The 26,357-nt window shown below is 44.2% G+C and overlaps 1 protein-coding gene across 1 annotated transcript in view; it reads left to right on the plus strand.

Moving 5' to 3' along the window:
* Nucleotides 1-25,785, plus strand: part of SETD7 (SET domain containing 7, histone lysine methyltransferase) — a 50,490-nt gene extending 24,705 nt beyond the window's left edge. Inside the window, exons 4-8 of the mRNA XM_027956265.2 lie at nt 4,143-4,332; nt 10,017-10,098; nt 12,537-12,654; nt 14,143-14,300; nt 20,124-25,785. Of these exons, the coding sequence (XP_027812066.2) occupies nt 4,143-4,332; nt 10,017-10,098; nt 12,537-12,654; nt 14,143-14,300; nt 20,124-20,304 (729 nt within the window). The 3' untranslated portion in view covers nt 20,305-25,785. The remainder of the gene's footprint in view (nt 1-4,142; nt 4,333-10,016; nt 10,099-12,536; nt 12,655-14,142; nt 14,301-20,123) is intronic.
* Nucleotides 25,786-26,357: the final 572 nt, after the last annotated feature.

The following is a 26,357-nucleotide window of genomic DNA, read 5'->3' on the forward strand; positions in this document are numbered from 1 at the left end:
CCCCCTCCCCATTTTTTGGTTTATATTGCTTAAATCAAGGTGATTAAAATTAACTAGCCTTTGAATATTTGATAATATTTTATGATCTTTCTGGAGTTGACTAGAGCGGAAAGATGCAGCAAAAACCCATGGCTGGGAATTAATGCTGCAATTTGTGTTTGCATTTCAAATACCCCATCTGTTCTTAGTGAGTTTCCAGAAAATGTTTCAGAAAATAGACCTGCAAAAATATTTTATCTAATATTTTATTTTGTCCGGAGCTTAAGTCAAAATATGTTTTTTCTTACTCTTAATCCTTTCCTTTTATGATTTAAAAGTATCAATAAAAACAAAGTCGCTATTATATGTATAACAAGAAAAGTAATGCCAGGAAAATCTACTTACACATTATTGTTGCTGAAAAATAAGTTATACTCTACCCAAAGAAAAAGGTTGTGAAACATTTTTTTTTAATAATTATTAAAGCATTTACACATTCTCTTGGTAGGATCTGCAATAGCTCAGAAGTTTCTATCACAGAGGGAGAAGAGGTGGAGGTACTTACCAGATTAGGAAGCCTGACACTTCTGTTGCTTCGCCACTAGGCAGGAGAAGCTTCCTACTGCCCCGTGCTAGGGAGCTGCCCATAGCACAGTGAATCTTGAAGTCAGGCAAAGTGGCATTCTTCCTGGGGGTTGAAATGAGGGAAATGCAACGGATTACAAGATTCTCCCACTACTTGTAATTTTACTTGTAACTATGATCAATTTAAGTCCCTAGAGGAGATCAAAGAGGCACTAAGGTGAATGGACCTGATTCACTCAATGCAGTTGCAGTCTGAAACCTAAAATGAGCAGCTGCCTTTTAGCCTTCAGCTTGAATTAGTGTCCTTTTAAACACCAGGAGAGGACTCCACCTTAGGAAGGAAGAAGCACTGGGGAGTTACAAGCTGTCAAAATTAACTTGGTTGATGACATTTTGTGTATAGTATCTGCTGGCATTGGGGCCAGGCACGAGGCTGGTGATCACATCCCACTGCTCTGATCTCCGGGTTGAGAATCAATTAAGAAGTGGGCTTCCCTGATGGCTCAGACAGTACAGAGTCTGCCTGCAATGCAGGAGATCCAGATTCAGTCCCTGGGTATGGCAACCCACTCTAGCATTCTTACCTGGAGAATTCCATGGACAGAGGAGCCCGAAGGACTACAGTCCATAAGGTCACAAAGAATCAGACTCAACTGAGCAGTTGAGAAATGGACATAGGTGTCAGGGATCAGGACTTCACTATGGCAGAGTTAGAATGCAGAGGTGTCGTGGGTTTCTACTTCTGCCCCACTGAACTAAACAGATGGGCCAGGCGCCCATAGCGCAGCTAGAAAGCTGCAGGTTTCCCCTGGGGAGTAGGGCTGCCTGGGGGAGCTTCCCCAAGGAGAAGAGAGAGTGAGAGGGGAGCAGGTGCAGCCCATGGGCACTGCCAATTCTCAGAACAGGTGAGCGAAAGTGCAGAACACATGAGAGCTTTATCCTGTTAACCCCTGTCGGTAGAGATGGGTGTCAGATCCTGCCTTCTCACCGACCAAGTGAAGGATTCCTCTTCCCATGGTGGGGGGGAGCCACTCAGCAGAGGAGAGAGGGGAGCAGCTTTCCCTCTGCTCCCCCGGTACAGCCAACAAGGAAGTGCTTGTGACATGAGGTCAAAGTAGGAACAAAGCGAGGCAAAAAATAATGATCCTCCATGCAGGATTTGTAAGCTCATTCTAAGGGTAGTTTACGTCTTTCAAAAGTTTACCTTGGAACAGTGATGGAGAGTTTTAATTAAAAACTCATAACTCCTTTCCCTGCTAGCTCAGTCGGTAAAGAATCTGCCTGCAGCAATGCAAGAGACCCGAGTTCAATCCATGGGTTGGGAAGATTCCCCTGGAGAAGGAAATGGCATTCTGCTCCAGTATTCTTGCCTGGAGAATCCCATGGACAGAGGAGCCTGGAGGGCTACAGTCCATGGGGTCGTGAAGTCAGACACGACTTAGCAACTAAAACCACCAGCTCCTTCCTAAAATAAAAGAAGAATCTCTGCTTTATTGTTCTAGGCAAATAAAATCACTTGCCCCCAAAACGAAGTTTAAGGCACGTAAGGGGGAAGAAAACCTGAGACCCTAGAAAGAATGCTGAATAAATAGTAATCTTGATGGTTTAATTAGTTACGGTGTGTGAGGAGCGCATGTGCTCTAACACCACTCAGCTGTCATCATCACTGAAAGTCTGAAGGCAGATCTTGCAGAAAATACATCTCTGTTCAGGCTGGGTTATTAAGAATTAACTCAGGGAGGAGGCAGAGCAATAATACATCCCTAATGTCCTCTCTATCTGGGAAAAATGCTCCCAAGTATTTTTCTTTCTATGGAAGTGCTGTGATTCATTTTTAAATTTATAACTTTTTTTTTCTCCAAAGAGCAATTAGACTACAGTGAACTGTGGAGATCCTGTACCTGGTGGTTATTTCTTCCTGCTCTCTCTCAGTAAACAGCATTTGAAATCACTCAGAAGTCATCCCACACCACTGACTCTGAGTAGCTGCTTCTAGAACCTTTCAGTTGAGGAAATAACCAAGTTTTAGAAGATGTCATGGCCTTACTAGCCTTAGGTCAAACCCACAAAGGTCTTAGATTTCTATTTATACCATGAGGCCCCCCTAGATGGGAAGGAAAAAGAAGGAAACATATCTTATACCCTAGGTTCGATTTTTAAAAATTAACTCTTTTATTTAATAATATATAATATTTATTTATGTAATTTAATAATATTTAATAATAATTAACTATTGGTTTATTTTTAGTGTCCCAATGCAATTTACAGAGTATTTATATCACCTCCTGTGTCCCTAACACTGGTACCAGGACACAGAATTCTACGATAGCCTCTGCCCTAAAGCATTTACGGACCCTTGGGAATGAAGCAAGTGACAGTAAAACAGGAAGCGCAGCTGGCTCCTCTCCTGGAAGGAGGCAGAAGGGAGCAGTAAATAAAGAAGAGTGGGAAGAGAGAAGTGATGGGCAAAGGAGGAGAATTTAGTTGTTCTTTTTTCACTTTGCATTCTAGCTCAAAAAAATTTTTAAAAGCCATGGTATAGGACTCTCAGAAAGACAGTATCTCAAAGCTCTTTTGTTTATTCCTTAGAAAACACAGACAACTCTCTGCTCATGTACACTGAACTAATTCTTAAGTATCTTTGGACTAAAGATTTTCTTAATAGACCAGAAATTCAGAATTCAATATTTGAAAAGCGAATTTCTAAGCATAGTGAGTAAGACCGTTTTGCTACAGATCCTCATCACATTTTATACTGGCCCAGAGTAACCCTTGTTACATTTCCTTTCAATGTTTATGACATATTACAAATGGGTGGCTCAGTGAGTAAAGAATCCGCCTGCAACGCAGGAGACATAGGTTCCGTCCCTGGGCGGGAACGATCTGGAGGAGGACATGGCAACCCAGTCCAGCATTCTTGCCTGGAGAATCCCAGGGACGGAGGAGCCTGGTGGGCTACAGTCCATGGGATCGCAAAGAGTCAGACACGACTGAAGGGACTGAGCATGCACACACGCACAAATACAGCATGTTTGTTTCTTAGATAAGAAACCAAGTTAGAATCAGTAACTTGTCCAGGATTATAAAGTACAGCTCCATCTCTGACTCTGTAAATCAGGTTTATACACTCCCTGTGCATATAGCCTATAGGGGGCTGGGTGGGGAGGGATGATATGCCTCATGCTGTTCATGCTCATGTGAAAAGCTGAGTTCTTAAACTGTTGTGATCCATATTAGTGCTACTAACAGTGGGCGTGCATAAGAGAAATATCTTTTTTTTTTAAGAGAAATATCTTGAACTCGTGTCATATGAGTGAGTGAGTGAAAGTCGCTCAGTCGTGTCTGCCTCTTTGGGACCCCATGGACTATACAGTCCATGGAATTCTCCAGGCCAGAATACTGGAGTGGATAGCCACTCTCCAGGGGATCTTCCCAACCCAGGGATCGGACTCAGGTCTCCTGCGTTGCAGGCAGATTCTTTACCAGCTAAGCCACCAGGGAAGCCCAAGAATACTGGTCATGTCCTATAGATAAATACTATAATATAATATTTTCTGGTTTTGGGTTTCTCCCATCAGGATGGAGGCAGCCTTGTAGGAGAAGTCAATGAAGATGGGGAGATGACGGGAGAGAAGATAGCCTACGTGTACCCTGATGAAAGGACTGCCCTGTATGGAAAATTCATCGATGGAGAGATGATAGAAGGGAAGCTGGCTACTCTTCTGTCCACTGAAGAAGGAAGGCCTCACTTTGAACTGATGCCTGGAAGTAAGTTGAATCTGCTTCGGATGGGTTGCTTTAATTCCAAAACAGGTTGTTACTGGGGAGAAGTTAATGTCCTTGTCTTGTCTGCTGTATCAGCTTGGCTGCTTATGAGACACCTCAGCACCTCAGTGGTTTACAATAGCAAACACAAGTCTGATAAGCAGCTGTATCCAACTGGTCCAGGTGGGACGTGGCTAGGCCAGGTGCGACTCCAGGCTTCTAATCAGCTCGGTGGTGGCGATGGTGGTTTAGTTGCTGAGTCGTGTCCGACTCTTTGCGACCCCATGGACTGAAGTCCAGCCAGGCCCTTCTGTCCATGGAATTTCCCAGGCAAGAATACTGGAGTCAGTTCAGTTCAGTTCAGTCACTCAGTCGTGTCCGACTCTTTGAGACCCCATGAATCACACTTCCACTGCAGCGAGCATGGGTTCAACCCCTGATTGGCTAAGATCTCACATGCTGAGCGATGCAAAAGGGGGGAGGGGAAGGTCTAGCATCTTCTTGGAAGACATGCTCCATGCACAAATGAACCTGTTGGTCTCCATGTTAGGAAAAGTCCTGTTTCCTTTTAGAAATACAGGATGGCACAAAACTTTATTTCTTATTACAAAATTATTTACTGTAGAAAATCTGGAAAATATACAAAGAAAGAAATCAAGGTTTTGTATTCTGAGTGGCACAATATTAAGAAAGCTAAATTGGTCTGATTCCTGAGAAAACAATGTATGAAAGTAAAGTCAAGTGCGCAGTCGTGTCTGATTCTTTGCGACCCCATGGACTGTAGCCCACCAGACTCCTCTGTCCATGGGATTTTCCAGGCAAGAATACTGGAGTGGGTTGCTATTTCCTTCTCCAGGGGATCTTCCCGACATATATGCATTTCCAATCTAAGTTAAGGTATAAGAAGAATAAAGTAGAAAAGATAGTGCATCTAGGCATTGCTGGGCCTAGATAATATTTAGCTCTGTGGATTGGAAGGAGATTCTCCAAAGGGTGGTTGTCCAAAAATAGGAAAGCTAGCACTTTACATTTAGCTGCAACTTGGGTTGTTATAAATGTCTCCGTTTTTGTTTTTTTAAGTTAAAAACTGAGGCATTTTAAATGCAGTATGGGAATCTGGATTGGATCCTGGAACAGAAAAAGGACATTCGTGGAAAAACTGGTGAAATCTGAATAAAGTCTGGAGTTCACTCAATAGTAATGCTATGTTGGTTTCTTAATTTGGACAAATGTACCATGTAACATAAGAAATTAACATTAGGAGAACAGTGAGGGGCATCAGGAGCTCTCTGTACTATGTTTGCAACTTTTATGTAAATTTAAAATCATTCCACAATGAAGTGGTTTTTTTTTTTTTAAGTGTGAAGGTAATCTTTGAACTTTAAACTCTAATATCTGCACTCTTCATGTCCATTTCAATAGGAGACAGTGTTACAATGTTTAGAAATGAGGAGACTCCGGCCAGGGGGAGATCCCAGTTGGTGATGCAGATTTTAAAGCTTCAGAACTGGCAACACTTCTAGACTCAAGAGTCTTGAACTTGAGAGTCACCTCCTTAGAGTCTTGGCTCCAGCATTTACTGTATTGTGGCTTGGGGCAGGTTACTTATCCTTTTAGAACCTGTTTCTTCCTTATAAAATACAGATATTGGCACCTACCATAAAGCCCCATCAGGGAAGTTATTGTGGTTATTACACTCTTCGTGGTATAAGTATGAAACACATTTTGGAAAGTGAGAATGATCAGTCTCAGGGGAATTATGGTTTTTCTTAGAACTCCTGATGCAAATAGCAAGCACCTTCCTCAAACTCACTTAAGACCAGAAAAGGAGGGGTGGGTTTATTGGCAAGATTCCAGCAGGCCTCAGTTCTTTTAAGGCTGGGTTGAACAATTTGGGTCTCAAAAGAGTCAGAAGGCACAGTTGCTCTGGGTTGCTGGGAGGAACCAGGCCCAGTCTTTGCTCTGTGTTCCGCCCCTTTTGTTTCTGTCTCCTTCCTCTTCCACTTACAAGTACTGAGCCGCCGACTGGCTGACAGATGAGGGCTTTCGGGTCATGCGGCTTCTGGCCCAGCGGTTGGGGGAGGAGCAAACAGAATGCAAGTGTCTCACCTCAAACCCCCCTCACCGCCTTCTCCTGACTCTGTGCTCTCGGGTCAACAAACTGCTTCTCTCTCTCCACGCTTCTTGCTGAGTTTCCTTGTGCCTCTGCCTGGAATTTCTTCTCTCCTCATTTCTTCTTCTCCTCTTTACATGGCAATTCCATTCCCTGGCTAATGCCTACTCCGTCTCTTCTTTGGTGCAATTTATCAGCATCGCTTGAATGTTTCTTAGAAATGCAGGTTGTCAGGCCCCCTTCAGGACTATTAAATCAGAAGTTTCATCTTTTAAATTTAATTCTTTAAATGTTTATCGGAGTATAGTTGATTTACAGCGTCGTTTTAGTTTCAGGTGTACAATAAAGTGAACCAGTTATGCCCACACATGTATCCACTCATTTTTAGATTGTTTGGCCATATAGGCCATTAGAGTATTGAGTAGAGTTCCCTGTGATGTATAATAGGTCCTTACTGGGGTTTTTATTTGGGGGGGGGGAGCATTCCATGCAGCTTGCAGGATCTTAGTTCCCCAACCAGGGGTTGAACCTGGGCCCTCGGCAGTGAAAGTGCAGAGTCCCAACCACTGGACTGTAAGGGAAATCCTTGCCTGTTCCATCCTTATGGCTTAGCTCACCTCTTAGAAGTAATGTTTGTCAAGTGAATGGATGAATTGCAGTCCCAGATCATAGTACCAATGACAGGGGAATAGAGGGAGGAGAGGGTGCCTTCAGTCTGTCTAAGCGAGCAGAGGGAGGGACGGTCAGCGTTGGAGAAGACACATTGACTCCTTGAAAGCAGGAAGAGATATGATATGACTGCTTGTATCTGCACAGCCCCCAACATGGTGTTTTATGTGTAGTTGGCACTTAGCACATTGGTGAGGAAAGTTTTAGTCTAAGGAAAGGAGATGAGAGTTCTTAGGAGAATTTGTGCACAATAGGATGCCTGTTCCACAGAAATGTTTGGTTTGGGAATGTGAGGTTTTGGGGTTTTTTGGTTTTTTTTTTTCCTTTTCTTATTTGAACTTCCTTTAATCGGTTGTGTGCTGGTTCTCAGCCTTTCCTGCCCTGCTTTACTGCAGGCGGGGGTGTCTGCCCCTTGCCTGGTGCATTTCCCAGGCTCCGTGCCTCCAGCTTCTGTCTGGGTTTGGCCACAGACCTGGGACAGGAGCAGGGAGAAGCCCTCAGTGTGTCCCGTAGAGTCCCCAGCAGGGGCCTGTCTCCTGATTCCATCTCCTAGCAGGACGGTTCCCCTCGGATCCAGCTTCCCTGGGCTCCTCCAGCTCCAGAGGTCCAGGAATGTCTCTGTGGCTCAGACGGTAAAGAATCTGCCTGCCAATGGAGGAGACCTGGGTTCGATCCCTGGGTGGGGAAGATCCCCTGAAGAAGGGCATGGCAACCCACTCCAGTATCCTTGCCTGGAGAATTCCATGGACAGAGGAGCCTGCCAGGCTACAGTCCATGGGGTCACAGTGTTGAACACGACTGAGTGACTAACACTGCTCCTGTGACTCAGGGTTATGGCTTTCTGCTCTTGACAGTTTCTGGGCTCTTCATTGCCTTCTTTGGCTTCTCAGCTCTTCTCTCTTCTGTGTAACCAATTCCCTGTATTAAATTCTCTCTCTTGAAAATACTCAAATGGTCTGTGACATGGACTGATCTGGATTGTGACATGGACTGATCTCAGACTTTTAGTCTGAGACATTAATTTGGGTTTTGATTGTATTGAAAGAAAGAAAGAAAGAGGACCCGGTAACCATTGGTAACTACTTAGGAACTGCTTAATGGATAATTTATGATGCCTTAGTGCCTAAAATATTGACTTTTCAGGAGTAAACTTGTTTCTTTACTTATTAGCCTTTGGAACACCGTATGTCTTCCTCGTGCTCTGGGAGGGTTCTTGGAGGCTAATTCTTTGCAGAGAAGTAATGTTAATTCTCACAGAAGGCAATGGCACCCCACTCTAGTACCCTTGCCTGGAAAATTCCATGGATGGCAGAGCCTGGAAGGCTGCAGTCCATGGGTTTGCTGAGGGTCGGACACGACTGAGCAACTTCATTTTCACTTTTCACTTTCATGCATTGGAGAAAGAAATGGCAACCCACTCCAGTGTTCTTGCCTAGAGAATCCCAAGGACAAGGGAGCCTGGTGGGCTGCCGTCTATGAGGTCGCACAGAGTCGGACATGACTGAAGCAACTTAGCAGCTTAGCGGCAATGTTAATTCTAGAGTGGCTGTGTGCCTTCATTTCTGAAATAAATTACTAATTGGTTTCTGAACCACTTTAATAGAAATAAGATGACTTTGTTAATGCTTTATCAAAAGCAGTCTGTTCTCCTTAATTCTAGTGAGGCTGAATGTTTATTTTTAGTGAAAGAGACAATTGCCAAGGGTGGGTGGTTGGATTCTACAGACTGTGTCTAGTATGAAAAAAACCACAAGGAAAATTTAAAACTATTATCCAATCTTATCCAACCAGAGAGAGATCTCAAGTTTTCATGACAAAGCCTTTTCTCGATTAAAAATTTTAATTACACAAGCAGCTTTTAAATCATGTGAATAAAGAAAAATGTGAATCAAAAGCAAAAATGGAATTTTAGGAGATATTCCTGATGGCTGTGAAGACCTGATAACAAAACTCCAGAGCAAATCGGAAAACTAACCATTTATATTTTGCACAGCAGTTTGTAATTACTGGTGTAAACCTGCTTGTAAGAAGCATGTTATCTAGCCAGCCAGCAACTATTTCATCCTATCACATATTTTAATTAGAATTAACATTATCACCTGTACCCATGCCATCTACTAAGCATCCAATTGCTGTATTCAATGATAACCGAAAAATATCTTTTAGCAGCTCAATTCAGCATCACAAAGTTCAACAAACGAACCATCAGATTTTAATCCCCTAGTATAAGAATATTTGATGTTATAACAATATTTGTTATACTTAACGATTCTCAAATCAGGAATGATCTTAGAAGTATAACATGAGTTCTACCAATGGGTTGGATGATGCTTAGATGTAGGTCACTCATGTAATTGCAGATATTTAAAGAATGAAGGAGTGAAAGTTAATTATGCTTTGCAACATGGTATCCATCTTCATTATTATATTCCTGAACATAACGAAAGCATTTCAGGAGTAATAAAAAATTATTACTTAAGATTAACTTTTTCCAAAGTATCTCTGTATTTTTTCCACTTGGATATTCAGCAAAAGAAAGAAACCCCGTATGTGCATCTTTTACTAGGTGACAAAATGGGTTGGGATTTATGTATTCACTAATAAATTATCTTAAAAATAATGAATGTTATTATAGTCACCAAGAGATGCATAATGAATATGATGGAGAATGAAGCTAAGAATTTTATTGTGTTTGCACACTCAGAATAAGTAAACTTTCTTATCATGAAAAACTATTATTTAAAAAAAGCTCTCCGTTTATACTGAAGAATTTCATTCTAGTTGGTCTAACTTGAGTAAAACATTTCGCATTATTTAACTTATGCTGGTCCCATTGATGAGAGAAATGTTCTTGATGCACTTCCCTAACTCTGGGCCTGTACTGAAATTTTTGTTTGTTTTTTAGGTTCGGTGTACCACTTTGATAAGTCAACTTCATCTTGCATTTCTACCAATGCTCTTCTTCCAGACCCATATGAATCAGAGAGGTAATTGTTCCCTTGTGGGTTTAATGGCATCATTTATGTGAGATTAAATAACTCTTGTGGTGGGAATTATTGTTCCTTGGTGGCCCTCTACTCAGGCTGAGTTCCCTAGCAGAAAAAAAATGTACATTCTGAGAAAGAGCGTTTTTATGGTCATACAGCATCTGTCCCTGTAAGAGAGTTTCTCTGTCCATAAAGCACAGAACAGCCTGTGTGTCGGTCCCAGAATGAAGCTTCTACAAAGGGACAGCAGTTGGGTCAGGCAGCCCAATATAACCCTGCCCAGGTGTCTGCTTTCTTGGGGCTCTTGGCGTGGGAGGCTCTATTAGCCCCTTGGGAGCATTTCACACTCTTGAAAGCTCTAGTCGAGGCAGGACCAGATGTCTGCTGCTTTACTTAGCCCAGCTGAGAGGGTCTGGAGCACAAGATAATTTCTTTATTCACTACGGGAAGACAGGAGTAAATAAAATGTAAGAAGCATAAAAACATTCCGGCTTACAAAATACAATTCTATTATAAGCTCCGTTCTAGAGTGTCAAGCTCCATTCCATTTGACATGCTAGCTAAACTCTAGCTCTGGATTCCTGAAATGGCTTTCTCTCATCTCTTGACTGTGGTTCATATCCCCCAGTGACTGGCCTGTTTGTGGGTAAGAGTGCCATCTGCACTTGACTTTCTCCTGGCCTCACTCTGTAATCATGCCTTCCATTTCTTTTCTGTCCGCATCTGAGAAAAGGCCTCTTCCCTGGTGTAACTGACAGGGCTGACACTACAATGTCACAATGAATGAATGGCCCCTTTCTTGAGATGAGGCTCTGGCCTGTTTGCAGAGAGAAAGATTTGGTCTTTGTTAGCCCCCCAAACACAACAGTCCCCTAACCGTATGGATCTGTCTTTTTTTGTTACTGTCATTCTGATAATGCCACCTAACAGTGGCCTCAGACTACCAGCGATTTATGAAAGCAAATATTTTCTTTTGCGCTCATACTTCTGTAGATTGGCTGAGGCTCAGCCACTTTTGACTGGGTTCCACTCGGCTCAGCTGGACTAGGCTGTGATCCAGGTTTCAAGTTGGGTTCCGGTCTGTCTCACATGCCTTCATTCCAAGACTCAGGCTAAGCAAACAACAGCCCCCTGGGGCATCTTCTCCTTGTGGAGATGAATGGAAGCTCAAGGAAGCTGGCAGAAACTTGCCATGCTTCTTAACACCCGAGACCTAGCTTTGCAGTCACTTCTGCCTAGTGACAAAGCAGATCACACAGCCAGGACCAAGTCAGGCAGGGACATTATCCTCCATTTAAGCAGAAGGGCAGTCACGTGACCAAGAATCAGACTGACTGTCCCAGGGAGGGAGTCGGGAGGTGGAAGCAGTAATTCAGCCTTCCAGGCCATCTAATAAGCAGGAGATCTACATAACAGAAATCCCAAATGACCGTTTCCACCAGACTCTTTCTCCACCACAGGGGCTGGAATAATTGAAATTATGTGATTGGGGCATGTATTCTCTGAATAAGGGGCTTTCCAGGTGGTGGAGGGGTAAAGAATCTGCCTGCCAGTGCAGGAGCCATAGGGCATGTGAGTTCGATTCCTGGATCAGGAAGATCCCCTAGGGAAGGAAATGGCAACCCAGTCCACTATTCTTACCTGGGAAATCCTGTGGACAGGGGAGCCTGGCAGGCTACAGTCCTTGGGGTCATGAAGAGTCCAACACAACTGAACGACTTAACATGCGCGCCCTCACTCTCTTAATAAATCTTGTTCTGTAATCATGAGTTCTATCTTCTTAAAACCAGCACTTGGCAAACTTGTTCTGTAAAGGACCATGTGGTCAATGTTTTAGGCTTTGTGAGTTTCTACAGCAGCTACTCAAGTCAGCCTTTGTAACCTCGAAGCAGTCATAGATAATACTGAACAAATAGGTGTGGGTATGTCCCAATAAAACTTTATTTACAAAAACGGACAACAGCCAGATTTGATCCTTGGGCCAGAGTTAGCTAATCTGTTATAAACTCCTTTGTTGGGAAGTACTTATTGAGTATCTTTTATTAATTATTTGTCACTCTTTTATGTAGAAGGTTCATCTCAGGGTTGGTAACCTTGGGTATAGCTTTAATTAGCTTTGAGAAATGTTTTAGTCCAAGAAGACAGTGGAAATTGTCATTAATTAAAACATACAAATTTTTAAAAACCTTATATCAAGCACTGAGTTACTTTGTGGATGTATACTAATAATCCCTTTATTAGAGAGCAATGAGAGTCATAAGTATACACCATTCTCCAGTTTTCAGTGCCAAAATCTGTATTTCACTTTTTCTTTCTTCCTCATTGGATTACTATGAACTGACATTTTGGATTCTATAGCTATGCCGGTATTTGGGTGGTTAGTAAGGGATGATATCATCAAACTAAAACAAATCATTTGCTTTTTTTTTTCTTTTTAGGGTTTATGTTGCTGAATCTCTCATTTCCAGTGCTGGAGAAGGACTATTTTCAAAGGTAGCTGCGGGACCCAATACTGTTATGTCTTTTTACAATGGAGTCCGAATTACACACCAAGAGGTGAGTGGGGTAGAAGTGGGAACTCAGTTTGATTGGTTTAAGGGCTTTGTTTCACACACCCTTAATTTTCTCATTAGTCCTTTTACTTTAATGTTCACTAAGAATATAAAGGAACAAAAGACCAGGCTTTTTATAAAATTGGTCAGATATTCTATGGCCAACCTCAGACTACTGTAGTAAAGACATTGTACATTAGGTAGCTTATGAACAACGGAAACTTCTTTCTCACAGTTCTAGAAGCCAGGAAGTCAGAGATCAAGGTGCCAACAGATTCAGTGTCTGGTGAGAGCCTGCTTCCTGCTTCATTGATGTCCCTTTTTTTGCTGTAACTACACATGGCAGGAGGGATGAGGGAGTCTCAGGGGTCTCTTATAAGAACTCTGGTCTTATTCATAAAGGCTCTACCTGCCCCCATGACCTAAACACCTTCCAAATTCCTTTTTTATATATGATAGGGGAAAGTTAATTAGTAGTAAGTTGAAGACTTCTCTGGTGGCTCATGGGCTTCCCTGTGGCTCAGATGGTGAAGAATCTGCCTGCAATGCAGGAGATCCAGGTTTGATCCCTGAGTGGGGAAGATCCCCTGAAGAAGGGATTGGCAACTGATTCCAGCATTCTTGCCTGGGAAATTCACATGGACAGAGGAGCCTGGTGGGCTATAGTCCATGGGGTCGCAAAGAGTCAGACATGACTGAGCAACTAACACTTTCACTTTTCACTTTCTGGTGGCTCAGGGGTGAAGAACCCACCTGCCAATGCAGGAGACATAGGTTCTATCCCTGATCTGGGAAGATCCCACATGCCACAGAATGACTAAGCCTGGTGCCACAACTACTGAGCCTGTGCTCTAGAGTGCAGGAGCTGCAACTGCTGAGCCCATGTGCCCACCTGCTGACGTCCGCTTGCCTTAGAGCCTGTGCTCAGCAAAAAGAGACGCCACCGCGATGAGAAGCCTGCACACCGCAGCTGGAGAGAACCCCCTGCTCACTGCAGCGAGAGAAAAGCCCTCGCAGCAGCGAAGACCCAGCACAGGCAAAAATCAATCAATCAGCCAATCAATTTAATTACTTACAAAATAAGTAGTAAGTTGAGCTGCCCTGCACTGCTCATGTATGCCCTTCCCACCATCAGTGTGTGCAGTATGCACCATCAAAGTGCAAGGGATGCCTTAGGCCAGGGGTCCCCGACCTCCAGGGTCTATTCCTGATGATCTGCGGTGGAGCTGCTGTAATAACGACAGAAATAAAGTGCACAGTAAGTGTAATACACTTGAATCATCCTGAAACCATCCCCCCACTCTGACCCATGGAAAGACTGGCTTCCACAAAACTGGTCCCTGTTGCCAGAAAGGTTGGGGACCGCTGCCGTAGGCTTTTGCCATATACGTGGCACTCGTGAGGTTAGGGATAAACGAGTTAATATCTTCAGTGTCCTTTGAGTTCCTGGGAGGAAGCTCGTTTCCAACATTCACTTTCTTGTTTTCTGCAGGTTGACAGCAGGGACTGGGCTCTCAACGGGAACACCCTCTCCCTTGACGAGGAAACGGTCATTGATGTGCCTGAGCCCTACAACCATGTATCCAAGTACTGTGCCTCCTTGGGACACAAGGCAAATCACTCCTTCACTCCAAACTGCATCTATGACATGTGAGTAGGACACCAAGCTGCCGGTGCCGCGGGGCCCCGAGAATGAGGAGGGCGCCTCAGAGGTGTTATCCCGCCCCAAGAAAGGTGGCTCCCTCAGAATATCAGAGGGTCCTCTGCCAGGGGGCTGCTCATGCTTATTGCTTGAAACTCAGAAAAGTGCTTCAAAGTGTAGACACGCTGTGGAAATACTAGACTTCGTGGAAATACTGTACTTTGTGGGAATGCACTATACTTCATGGTTGCTGTTTTATTGTGGGGGTTTTTTTCTGTTCTTCAGCTCTCTCATTCTGGAAAATTAAGGAGAGTGTCATTGGAAGTAATAGTACAAATTGAAATTGCACTGTAGAGGTTAGGGAATCCTTTTATTATGTGAAAAGAAGGAGAACTGTAAAATCCTAAAACTAGGGCGTGAGGTCTCCGTGTTAGGAAAAAAAAAAAAAAACCCATAAAGTCAGAGTCCCTATCATTTGACAGCCAAGAGGAATGAAATACTGCCACGTGCAACAACGTGGATGAGCCTTTGAAAACACGCAAGGAGCCAGTCACTAAAGACCGCGTGGTGTGTGACTCCATTTGTATGAACAGTCCGCTGTAGCCCCAGACACAGAATGCCCATCAGTGCTTGCCTAGAGCTGGGGGCCGCGGTTGGGGGAGCGAAAGTTGATAGCTAATGAGCGTGGAAGTTCCTTTTTATAATTTTATATTGGAGTGTAGCTGATTAGCAGGTTGTGGTAGTTTCAGTTGGGCAGCAAAGGGACTCAGCCATACATATACCTGTATCCATTCTCCCCCAAAGTCCCCTCCCGTCCAGGCTGCCGCATAACCTTGAGCAGAGTTCAGGTGCTATACAGCAGGTCCTTGTTGGTTATCCACTTAAAATATAGCAGTGTGTACATGGCAGTCTCCACCTCCCTAACTGTCCCTTCCCCTCACCTTTCCCCTCTGGTAACCATAAGTTCATTCTCTAAGTCTGGGAGTCCATTTCTGTTTTGTAAATAAGTTTTCATGGGTATCACCTGTTTAGATTTCATGTGTAACTGATATCATATCATATTCCTCTTTCTCTGTCTGACTTACTTCGCTCACTATGACAATCTCTAGCCCACCCATGTTGCTACAGATGACCTTATTTCATTCTTTTCCAACAGTCCATTGTATATATGTACTGTGTCTTCTTTATTCATCCCTCTGTTGATAGACATTTAGGTTGTGGGAAGTTCCTTTTGAGGCTTCCAAAGTTAGTGGCTGTGGCTGCACAACTGAAAACCACTGAATTGTACACATTAAATGGGCACATTTTATGAAGCATGAGTTACATCTCACCACAGTCATTAGTTTTAAAACTTCAAATAATCTCTTTCAGTTTGAGCTTCCCCTTCCAATGGCACACTGAACCTCTTGGAAACCTCCATGGATGAGAACCTTACCGTTATCCACAAAGGCAGCTGTCTGGACAAACAAATACGTACTATGGAGTTAGCTGTTGGGCTCTGGTGACTAGAAAGTTCTTTCTATTGAGCCCCAGTGGGTTTCCCTGTACTCTCCAGCCCTTGGCCCTAATTATCCCTTTTCTGCTTGTGTTCAATGTCAATGTCTCTTCCGCATAGTAGTCCTACATACATCATAGTAGTTTTCATGCGCTCCCAAACTGTCTTCCCAAAGTCAAGCATCTCTGACTATTCCTTAAAGGGATAGCTGGCTGAGATTCCATGTCACAGCTGTCTCTAGCTCAGCCTGAGGATGACAGTTCCTTCTAGCAGCCAGGAGCCGTGTGCAGTCTTTCCTGCTCACCTGTAGTTTGCTGTGCTTGGTCCTCTTGCTCGTTAACATAAGCAGGATCAGATCGTGTGCGTTTAATCTGTAGGAGCAGTGCCAGGATTCAAGTGTCCCTTCTTGCATCCCTGAGATGGCTTTAAAATTGTTCTGGCAGTCGCTTGCTCTCCTTGGCAGCCAGCACCAAGCACTGAAGCTACAAGTTCTGTTTAAAGGGCGAGTAGAAATGGCAAAGGACATGCGTCATGTGAAATGAAACTGACACTGTTATTAACTCCAAGGCTTTCGTGGCCAATGTTAATTAGGCCAAAGCATCGTTCCAGGCTGCACACAGCTGAACGGCAACCATTTAAACCCGTGGTAACGAAGGATTATAAATGCTACCCCTTAAAACGAACAAGTTTTGTGATTTCATGGCAAGGATATGACTGTTCTCATCAAAAGTAAGAGAGCACAGGAGAAAAGAGAAGGCACCGTTTGTGCAAAATCAAGTCTCTCCTCAGAAAAAAATTATTTTTCAAGCCCAATGTGAATGATTAATTATTTGGGGTCATGGAGAGACTGTGCCAAGTCACTTCAGGTGTGTCCAACTCTGCGACCCTATGGACTGTAGCCTGCCAGGCTCCTCTGTCCATGGGATTCTCCAGGCAAGAACACTGGAGTGGATTGCCATGCCCTCCTGCAGGGGATCTGACCCAGGGCTCAAACCCGCATCTCTTATGTCTCCTGCCTTAGCAGGTGGGTTCTTTACCACGAGCACCACCTGAGAAGCCCTGGGAGAGACTCCCTGAGCAATAATCAGATAGAACGTTCAGATACCAGTGCATGGGATTCACTGGTTTCTGAAATCACTGGTACTGTTAGCACACTCTAACACAGAACAGCAACTTCTGTAAGCTGTTTTACCTGTAGTCCAGCACAGTGTGCCAGATGGACAGACAGGAACTGCTTCCCTTGCCGTAGATACAGGTTCCTCATCAACAGGGAGCCGGACTGCGTGGTCAGAGGTTTGGTCTGAGGGCTGGTCTTGCCTATTGTTTCCTGAGCGCTTCCTCCAGGCCAGTACTGTGGTACAGGCTTCTGTGCACGATGTCATTCAATCTTCCCAGTAGCTTCGTGGGGCCACCAGTATTACTGGTGAGTATTACCAGTATCCCAGATCAGGGACAAGAAACACAGGGCTCTTGTCAAAGTGAAGTGCTCTTAACCTCTGTGCTTAAGGGCTGCCTTGAAGCATCGGCACCTGAGACTGAGTTCTTTCCTTTCAGTCTGTTTTCTACTCTGAAAATAATGAAAATGAGTAGGAAAATGAAAATGCAAGAGGATAATAAGAGAAATCTCAGGCTTCTTGTGGGATTTTTTTGTGTTTTTTTGTGTACCACAAGGTTAACTAGAGCTCCATTTCAGGAGTATTTTTTTCTTTTTTTTTGAAGTATCTGATTTACAATATTGTGTTAGTTTCAGGTGTAGGACAAAATGATTCTCATATATATATGTATGTATTCTTTTTCGGATGCTTTTCCTTTGTAGGTTATTATAAGATATTGAATATAGTTCCCTCTAGTGTACAGTAGGTTCTTATTGTTTCTTTTCTACATAGTAGTGTGTATCTATTAATATTAATATTAATAGTGTGTATTTATTAATATTAATCCCATACTCCTAATTTATCCCTCCTCCCTCCCCACCTTTCCCCTTTGGTAGCCATAAGTTGTTTTGTTGTTTTTTTTTTTTTATGTCTGTGAGTCTGTGTTTTGTAAATTAAGTTCATTTGTATCATTTTTTTCAATTCTATGTATAAGCGATATCATATGATATTTGTCTTTGTCTGACTTACTTCACTTAGTATAATAAGCTCTAGGTCTGTCCGCATGGCTGCAAATGGCAATTTTTCTTCCTTTTTTATGGCTGAGTAATATTCTGCTATAAGGAGTACTGTTTTTTTAGTGAAATATTTTAGAGACCAAGAGTTGTGATTTTCATAAGTAATTCCCACATCCCTGGTCCAGGAATATCTTTCGTGCCAGAGCACATTCGGGAATTCTGTGCATGTGGGCAATCTCGCACACCCACAGGCTTGCTTACATGCTTAGTCACTGAAGAGAGTCTTCAGTTGTGCCAGGGACATGTGGTGGTGAGGAGCCTACCTGCCTGCCAGTGCAAGAGACACAGGAGATGCAGGTTCAGTCCCTGGCTCAGGAAGAGCCCCTGGAGAAGGAAAAAGCAATCGACTCCAGTATTCTTGCCTGAAGAATCCCATGGACAGAGGAGCCTGGCGGGCTACAGAGGGTCACAGAGAGACAGCTATGACTGAAGTGACTGAGCAGAGCTCAGCACTTGGTCACCGCAGGAACTCTTAGAGGATAAGAGTCACTAGTCTTATGATTGCAGAGGAGGAAAGTGAGACTCAGAGGTGCAGAGGTGAATTTCCAGAAGGAGGCAGGAACAACGCGTGGAACCAGGACTCACACCAGAGCCTTCAGCCCCAAATCAAGTGTGGTTGCCAGGGAGCAGGACACCCAGGACGGATAGACATTGAGGCCCCTTGAAGTGACGGTGCGGTTGTTCCTCTTCATCCCACACAAAGTATGTCCATGCGCCGCAGACACACCTCTCCCGCCAAGTGCTTGCCGTCATGCACCATGTGCCGCCTAACCTAGGGTCTAGGACCTTTGTGATGTGTCAGTGCCCTTTGTTCAAAATGTAACTGTAAGTGAACCAGACAGACTCAGCCATATGCATACAAAAACAGAAGATTTTTTCTGGCCCTGCCTTCCATGTATCTGCAGCCCTCCAGGCTCCTCTCTCCATGGGATTCTCCAGGCAAGAATACTGGGGTGGACTGCCGTGCCCTCCTCCAGGGGATCTTCCCAACCCAGGAATCAAACCCAGGTCTCTTACATCTCCTGCATTGGCAGGCAGGTTCTTACCACTAGCACCACTTGGGAGTCCCTTGTTAGAGGAGACGAATCTATTAATACTTATTTAGCCCCTGCTCCCCTGCAGGGAGCTGTGCAGGTGAGCCAGGCTGGGAGCCTTCGGCAGATGAGCATAATCCTAGCATGAGCCCACCCTCTCCCTTCACAGCGGTGGGTCAGCGGGAAATCTGAAAGAAGCAGGATGGCAGGACTTCCCTCTTGGAAAGAAATCTTCATTTACTTTCAAAACTACAAAATAACGCTTCCTCAAGAGGTACAGGATGGAATACAGCATTTTTTGCTTTTGAAAATCCACAGGGCTCTCTCTTAAAACTCCAGAAGTGCCCTTGTCCTGAGACACAGCCAAGTAATCTGATGCCACAGGCCGGATGAGCTGAAATGCTGACAGACTACACTGAATCTGATTTCTCATTAAAGACAGATTTTGGGGGTAGATCTGGCTGTTGATTTATAAATACAGAGTGCCAAATATGCTCAAAAAGGAAGATAGGGCCATACTTTTTATTTACTTACTTCCTTATTTTGGCCATCCCAAATGGCAGGTGGGATCTTAGTTGGAACCGGGGATCCAACCCAGCCTCTTGCATTGGAAGCAGAGAGTCGTAACAGCTGGACGCCAGGGAAGTCCCAGGGCCGTGCTTTTTAAGCCTCAATGCAGCGGTAAAGAATCTGCCCGCAGTGCAGGAGGCAGGAGATGAGGGTTCAATCCCTGGATCAGGAACATCCCCTGGGGGAAGAAATGTCAACCCACTCCAGCATTCTTGCCTGGAGAATCCCAAGGACAGAGGAGACTGGCGGGCTACGGTTCATGCGGCCACAGAGTCAGACATGCCTGAGCGACTGAGCATGCGCACATTAGAGTCGGCTTGGGGAGGGGGAGGTGGTGTGCAAATGCAGACTCCGCTGCCGGGTCTGGGTCGGGTAGCCTGTGTCACCGTGAGCACCAGGCTCCCAGGGAACGCTGATGCTGGCTCCTCTGTGACCCTCACCCCGAGGACCTGCCCCTGGTGTCCAGGCCACCGCATGTGGGTGATTCCGTCTCAGCCCTTCTAGGCTTTGCGTCTGACCTTCTGGTCCACCCGGGAATGACTGTCTGCATCTTGATGTCTAGGTTTGTCCACCCCCGGTTCGGGCCCATCAAATGCATCCGCACCCTCCGAGCTGTGGAGGCGGACGAGGAACTCACCGTTGCCTACGGCTACGACCACAGCCCCCCAGGGAAGAGCGGGCCGGAAGCCCCCGAGTGGTACCAGGTGGAGCTGAAGGCCTTCCAGGCCACCCAGCAGAAGTGAAAGGCCTGGCTCCGGGCTTCAGGGGACCTGGAATAGAAACTTGGATCTATGCACTACGTTTATCCGACAACGGGACAACCAGGGACTGCTCATGCTGTGACATCACACCCTCTCACTCTGCGTTCGCTACGACTTTCTCGAATACTAACTAGGTCTGACTGTATTACTCATACCAGATTTAAAATTAGCTAGCCTCGCAACAACACCCTCCTGAGAGGTACTGTCGAGCACTTGACAGAAGACAGCATGATGTTCTTGGGTGGTTCAAGTCTAAATCTGTACCACTTCAGAGATGCCAAATGATTAGACTGAAAAAAGGGAAAATAAGGGGGTTTTTCAGTCATTTTTAGTCAGTGGTTTTTCCATGAGGTTTATTTCTATGGCCAATGCAAATTGTGCTGCCACACTTGCATATGCGCCATACGAAGGGGAGAATTACTACATTTTTATTCTCTAAATGTAGTATAATTTGCCTTTTAACCTTTGATCTGTCTCTTGCAATAGAATGGCTTTGTTTTTTCCCCCCTAGCGAACAGAACCCCACTTTTTGGGTCAGTTCACCCCTTAGTCCTCTTCTCTCTCTTAGGTATCTTTCACAAGAGAAAACTTCCAAACAGATTCCGTGTCAGCGCCAGCGTGTAGGTCTCTCTGGCTCTTTCTATCAATCTGTCATTGATTCATTATTATGTCCTAATATAAAGACCTGGCTCCTAGGGCCAGGCTATTATTATAGAATTATTATTCTCGCATGTAAACAAAGATATCTTTGCTTTAAGATGTGAGAAGAAATGAATTTACTTTGTTTGCATTAAGTTATGGAAGAGTTGTAATATATACTTTAAGGAAGAAGAGAGGGAAATTAGTATTTCTAAGCAGTAACTGTGGCGATTCTGCAGTATCTTCAATAGTGCTAGTCATTTTTTTTCTCCTTAGATACACATTAAATGTACATAACATAGAGCAGTCTGGCTTGTGGCGCAGTGCATTGAATTCAAAAGTCAAATAGCCAACTTGAATTCTAATCCAGAATTTGAAAGTCCTTTGTTTCGTTTCTTTTTAAATCGCTACTGTTAAGAGAGACGTACTGATCACTAGGTACAAATCAAACCTTAACCGCTAAAACTCTTCATCATTGTAATTTCAAAGCATTTACCTGCTTCTAAGCCTTGTGAATTAAGATTAACACCTGTATAGTTTAAAAGCAACAGTATCGATAGCATTTCAGTCATTTTGCTAGCCATGTGTAATCACAACTGCAGAAATAAAGAGAAAACCCCCTATTTTTTAGTTTAGCTAATTAGGTGTGTAATTTAACTGGGATTGCTCTGAATGGAGTCTGAGAGTTTGGGGGTTATGGCAAGCGCCCTCGCCACATGCCACAGCTATGCCTTCCCTAGATGCCTCGCTGTGGAGCTGGGCATCTAGAGATTAACATTTGTTCCAAGTCGCAGCTGTCAGCGGCGGGGCACCTGTCACCAAGTCAGTCTGGTCTTGAAAGCTGAAGCCTTCCACGCTGTAGCTCCTGTAACTAGGGAAGGCTCAGGAAGCAGAAGAGAAACAGGCAGGAGGAAGTTTTCTGTTTTGTGTCAGTTACACGTGCTCTGGGAAGAACTTCACAAAAGTGCTTGACCCAGCGCTGCTCACAGCCTTCAGTTCTGGCAGTTTGCTCCAGGCACAGGATTCAGCCTTTCCCTCGAGCAGGCTTTCCCAGAGCCCCTGTGTCCCCCCTGGCAGACCGGCTAAGTGGCCTTGGTTTCAGGGAGATATGCTGCTGGTTCGCTTGTGAGAAGTTCTGAGGGCTGCCAGAAAGATCTTCCAGGAAGGGAGCTGAGAAGTTTTCAGATTAAAAGGCACCAGGATAGGATCGCTTCTATTCTGTAGAAAGAGACTGTTCAGTGAACTGTGACAGACGGACGGAGTCTTGGGACTTGTATTCCGACAGGTGCTTTCATTCAGACGTGTCCCAAAGTGAGTGACTGTCTCCAGAGAAAGATGGCTTGAACTAACCCTGGTCAGTGGCGTTGGGAGTGAGGTCAGGGGGAAGCCTGGCACAGGACCGACCCCACAGCAAGGACTTCAGGCTGCCCTGGGGTGTCATTTCTATATCAATGGGCTACCCCCTTCAAATGGAATTTCCCTTTTTTTTGATAAAAGCTATTGAAGTGAATTAAATAGTAGTGATTAACCAGCACAAATCCATTTTTCAGATGAGATCGTGAATGACAACATTTTGAGTTCAGAGCCCGGCAGTGTGTCTGTGACATTCAGACACATCAGAGGAGGCAGTGCCCCATCCCGAGCCTCTCTGCATCTCCGGGCTCTTCTTTCTCCTGCCCTCCGCTTTCTTCTCTCTCTGTCATCTGTGAGAATGCCCTAGTGTGCCTACATAACAACCTACCAGCTGATTCCCCCCTCCCACCAGCTGATCCCCCCCCCACCAGCTGATCCCCCCCACCACCAGCTGATCCCTCCCTCCTGCTCCCTCTGTGTGCGCCCGTGGGGACCTGTCTGTCTGTCTTTCCCTCTGGGAGTACCTCTCTCCATCACTCTGCATCCATGTCTGAATCTACCGCTCCTCCTGTCCCCTGCCCTCCCCCGACACACTCCTAAATGTAAGACTTCGTCACAGGGTGGGGTCAGAGGGCGCCTTAAGACTCACTGTGTTCTGTAGGTAGACAAAACTGCCAAGGGGGTCGGGGTCCCCTAGGGAATGAACTGCTGAGGGAATAAGGGTGTTTTTTCCCTGTTTGAGCCAAAGCTGAGGGATGTATTTTTCTACTGAGTCTTGATATCCGCTGTGGAAGGAGCTGTGTCAAGCAGGTAGTTTCACGAGCAACAGCACAGAAATGTGGAAGAATCCATGTAGTGGGGATAGAGGACTAAATTTCTGGCTCCCCAAAAAGGGCCAGCGCTGAGATGGGTGTGTGATGCCATGGTCCCAGGAGACTCACTCAGAGCCATCTCTGTCCAACGCCTGCATGACTAGATTTTTCCTTAGCCGCTTTTCTATGACAAAATATTATCTTGTGTTAGAGTTAGGAATAGGAACTAATCTGTAGGAGTATGTCCCCAAATGGGCATTTGAATGGACTCAGAAAAAAAACAAAAGTAAGGACGGAATTTCTGAAAAAGGAATGATGAGATTAAAAAGCAACTGGCGTGGAAGACTTGAGTTTTGCAGTACCTATTCTTATTTTAACCTGCTTCATCCCTGGTCTCCCTGAGAAACTGAGAAGAAAATTTGTTGTTGAAGACCCCTTTGAACCTGTCTGAGGCTGTCTTTAAACTTATCTGCCCTCTGGGGGTTCTTCACACTTGAAAAACAATTTCCTCATCACCAACAACCTGAAAAAGGCCAGCGTGAAGGCCAAGTGTAACCATTGACGATATTTAGTTGTAACCATAAAATTGCAGTAACTGTGAACAGTGAGTTCAAGGGTTGTCTTCTCCGTGAGTCATATGTGGCACTTTAGTAACTTTCCTTTAATCTATGAAATTTTAAATCACTCAATGCAAACTGCATTTAAGATCTTCCAGGAAGGTATCGTTTTTCTGTTGTGCTTTGTTTTAAAACAGTTGCCTCAAGTTTCTGTCTTAAGAGTAGTGATTTAGAATCCAGACATCTTCTGTTTTAGAAAAACAAGCAAAACTGTGTTGCAAGACTGATAGTGGTAATGTTTATTTGCCGCAGATCAAAGGTTCACAAAATATATGAAATTTTTACATCTACTTGAGGTACCTTGATAGTTTTTTTTTTTTTTTTTTTCTGTTCTTTCAGGAATTTGGAACTTCGGTGTCTGTTTTAATTTAAAAAATACTAAATTGTTAAGGTTTTATTTTGCCAAATGTGTGCAGACATATTCAAAGCAATGAAAACGATTTCAAGCCATACAACCACAGGGATGGAAACCCTTTTCACAAATTTTAATGTGTTTGTATGTAAATAGATGTTTGTATGAACTATTTTCATGGTAGAATGAATATATTTAAATGAAGTTGAATTATTCCAGTGCTATTTAAACAAATTGCAAAAATTTTTGGTGAGAATTCTCTGAGTCTATTGAGATATAATGCAGATCAATTTTGATTTTTAAAGAATCAAAAGCCTACAAATAACTCTGACGCGTGGCAACTTCCCCGCGTTGTTGCCCCCGACGTGGAGAGAGCTCGTAGGCTTCCCCAGTGCCTCAGCCGCTTCCTGGTGGAAGTTAGGTGCTCGTGGAGTTGCGTCCACCCTTTAGTGACATCACTCCAGGCCTTCAGGGGCCGGGGAGTGACTCAGAGGCATTAGAGACACCGGTGCAGTTATCTGGAGCACAATTTCTTTGCAGGGCAGCAGAATCAGAAGCCAGACGTGGCCGGGGGAACCTTGGAACAGGTTTTCTGGCCACCGTCCACCGCCACCCTTACTGCCTAGTCACACACGTCAGGGAGGCTGCCCTCAGTGGAGTTGGGGTTCAGATCCCCCGGGTGGGGCTTCTTCGGTTTTGCCAGCAGTCCCTGCCTCCGGGCCTTCACCTCGAGAGAGGATGGAGGAGGGTCCTGCTGGCAAGGCAGGGCCCATTTCTCAGCACAGTCCACTTCCTGTCTCGGCTCTGGGCGACTATGCACCCAAGCACCGAACTTTCCACCAGAGAGAGACATCCTTGGATAACGCAGATCATTGCTTCCTCTGTCTGTGACTTGACACACCATCGTTAGAAGTCGTTTTAACATCAAGACCAGTCACCTCCCTAGGACATACCTCCCAACTGCCCTGACTCTTAACTAGAACACTCCTTTATAATGATAGTCAGCTTGAGTGGGTTTTGTTTTTTTCCACTTTGGTCCTGGATGAAATGATAAATATGATGACAGATTTTCACTGTGTATACTAGCAATATGTACACACGTACTGATGTATCTTAATATACAACTTGGTTACATTTTGGATGACTGTCATTCATCTCGATTCATGCATTGGGAAGCTACAGGGACTACGACGTGTCTACTTATCATAGAAGAGAGTTGGGTTCATGGTTCCAAGCTCCCTACTTCAAGAGTTTTTTCTCCTGCGTTTTCTGTGTTCTCTTTTTATCCTGAAACAAATCAATTAGGTTGTGAGGTATGTTTAAGGATTGGAAGCCAAGGGAATGCTTTCAGCATTTATTGCAACCAAAAGTTAACCTCATCACAGTTAATGAGCATCTTTGATTGGTCTTTTGTGGAATTTGAACTAAATCAATGAGCCTTATTCAATATCTATAATTCTATGGTTTTTTTAAATTATGGGAAATTAATGAAAGATGTTTACATGAATAATGTTTGCCCTTACTGTGTTATGAATGAGTTTTTTGTAGTGTGTCTGGGTGCATGTGCAAGAGAGTAGGAAAAATGTTTCTGAAACAAAACTTGACAAATATTTGTAATGAGAAGTCAATTTAAAGATTGCTATAATTGCGCTATAGAAACAATGCAAGTATTAAACAAAATATACAATCACCTGTCATTGTCTTCCTTTGGTTGCCTGAGACAGAAAAGCGGTAACATTTCTCATGCCATGTCTCTCTATATATTTAAATTACTGTGCAAACTTTACATTTGAACTCGTTTCAAAATGGTATTCACCTTTTACCATTTTCAAAGCATTGTAGTAAGAACTGAGAGAGGGCTATGGAAAGATTAGAAGCATGCCGTGTATTTGGCATAATACCACATACACCCATGAATCCAGAAAAATTAGCAACATCGGCCAAATATACCTGATCGACTCCATAAACGTTAGGAGTATTGAACGGAAAAGAGAAAAATCAGGGAAAAGGTAAGAAGAATGGGAAACCCATGGTTAAGATACAGGAATGTTGTCAGATGTCATGATAGATATTGGCGATCTTAGGATAGCTTTGAGCCAAGGAAGCCAGGAGCCCCTTATTGCTTTAAAAAAAAAAAAAAAGTTTTATTTTAAATTGGAGTATAGCCAATTAACAATGTTGTGATAATTTCATGCGACCAGCAAAGGGATTCAGCCAGGAGAAGAAGGGGACGACAGAGGATAAGATGGCTGGATGACATCA

This window comes from Ovis aries, chromosome 17 (assembly GCF_016772045.2).
Source record: "Ovis aries strain OAR_USU_Benz2616 breed Rambouillet chromosome 17, ARS-UI_Ramb_v3.0, whole genome shotgun sequence".
NCBI lineage: Eukaryota > Metazoa > Chordata > Mammalia > Artiodactyla > Bovidae > Ovis > Ovis aries.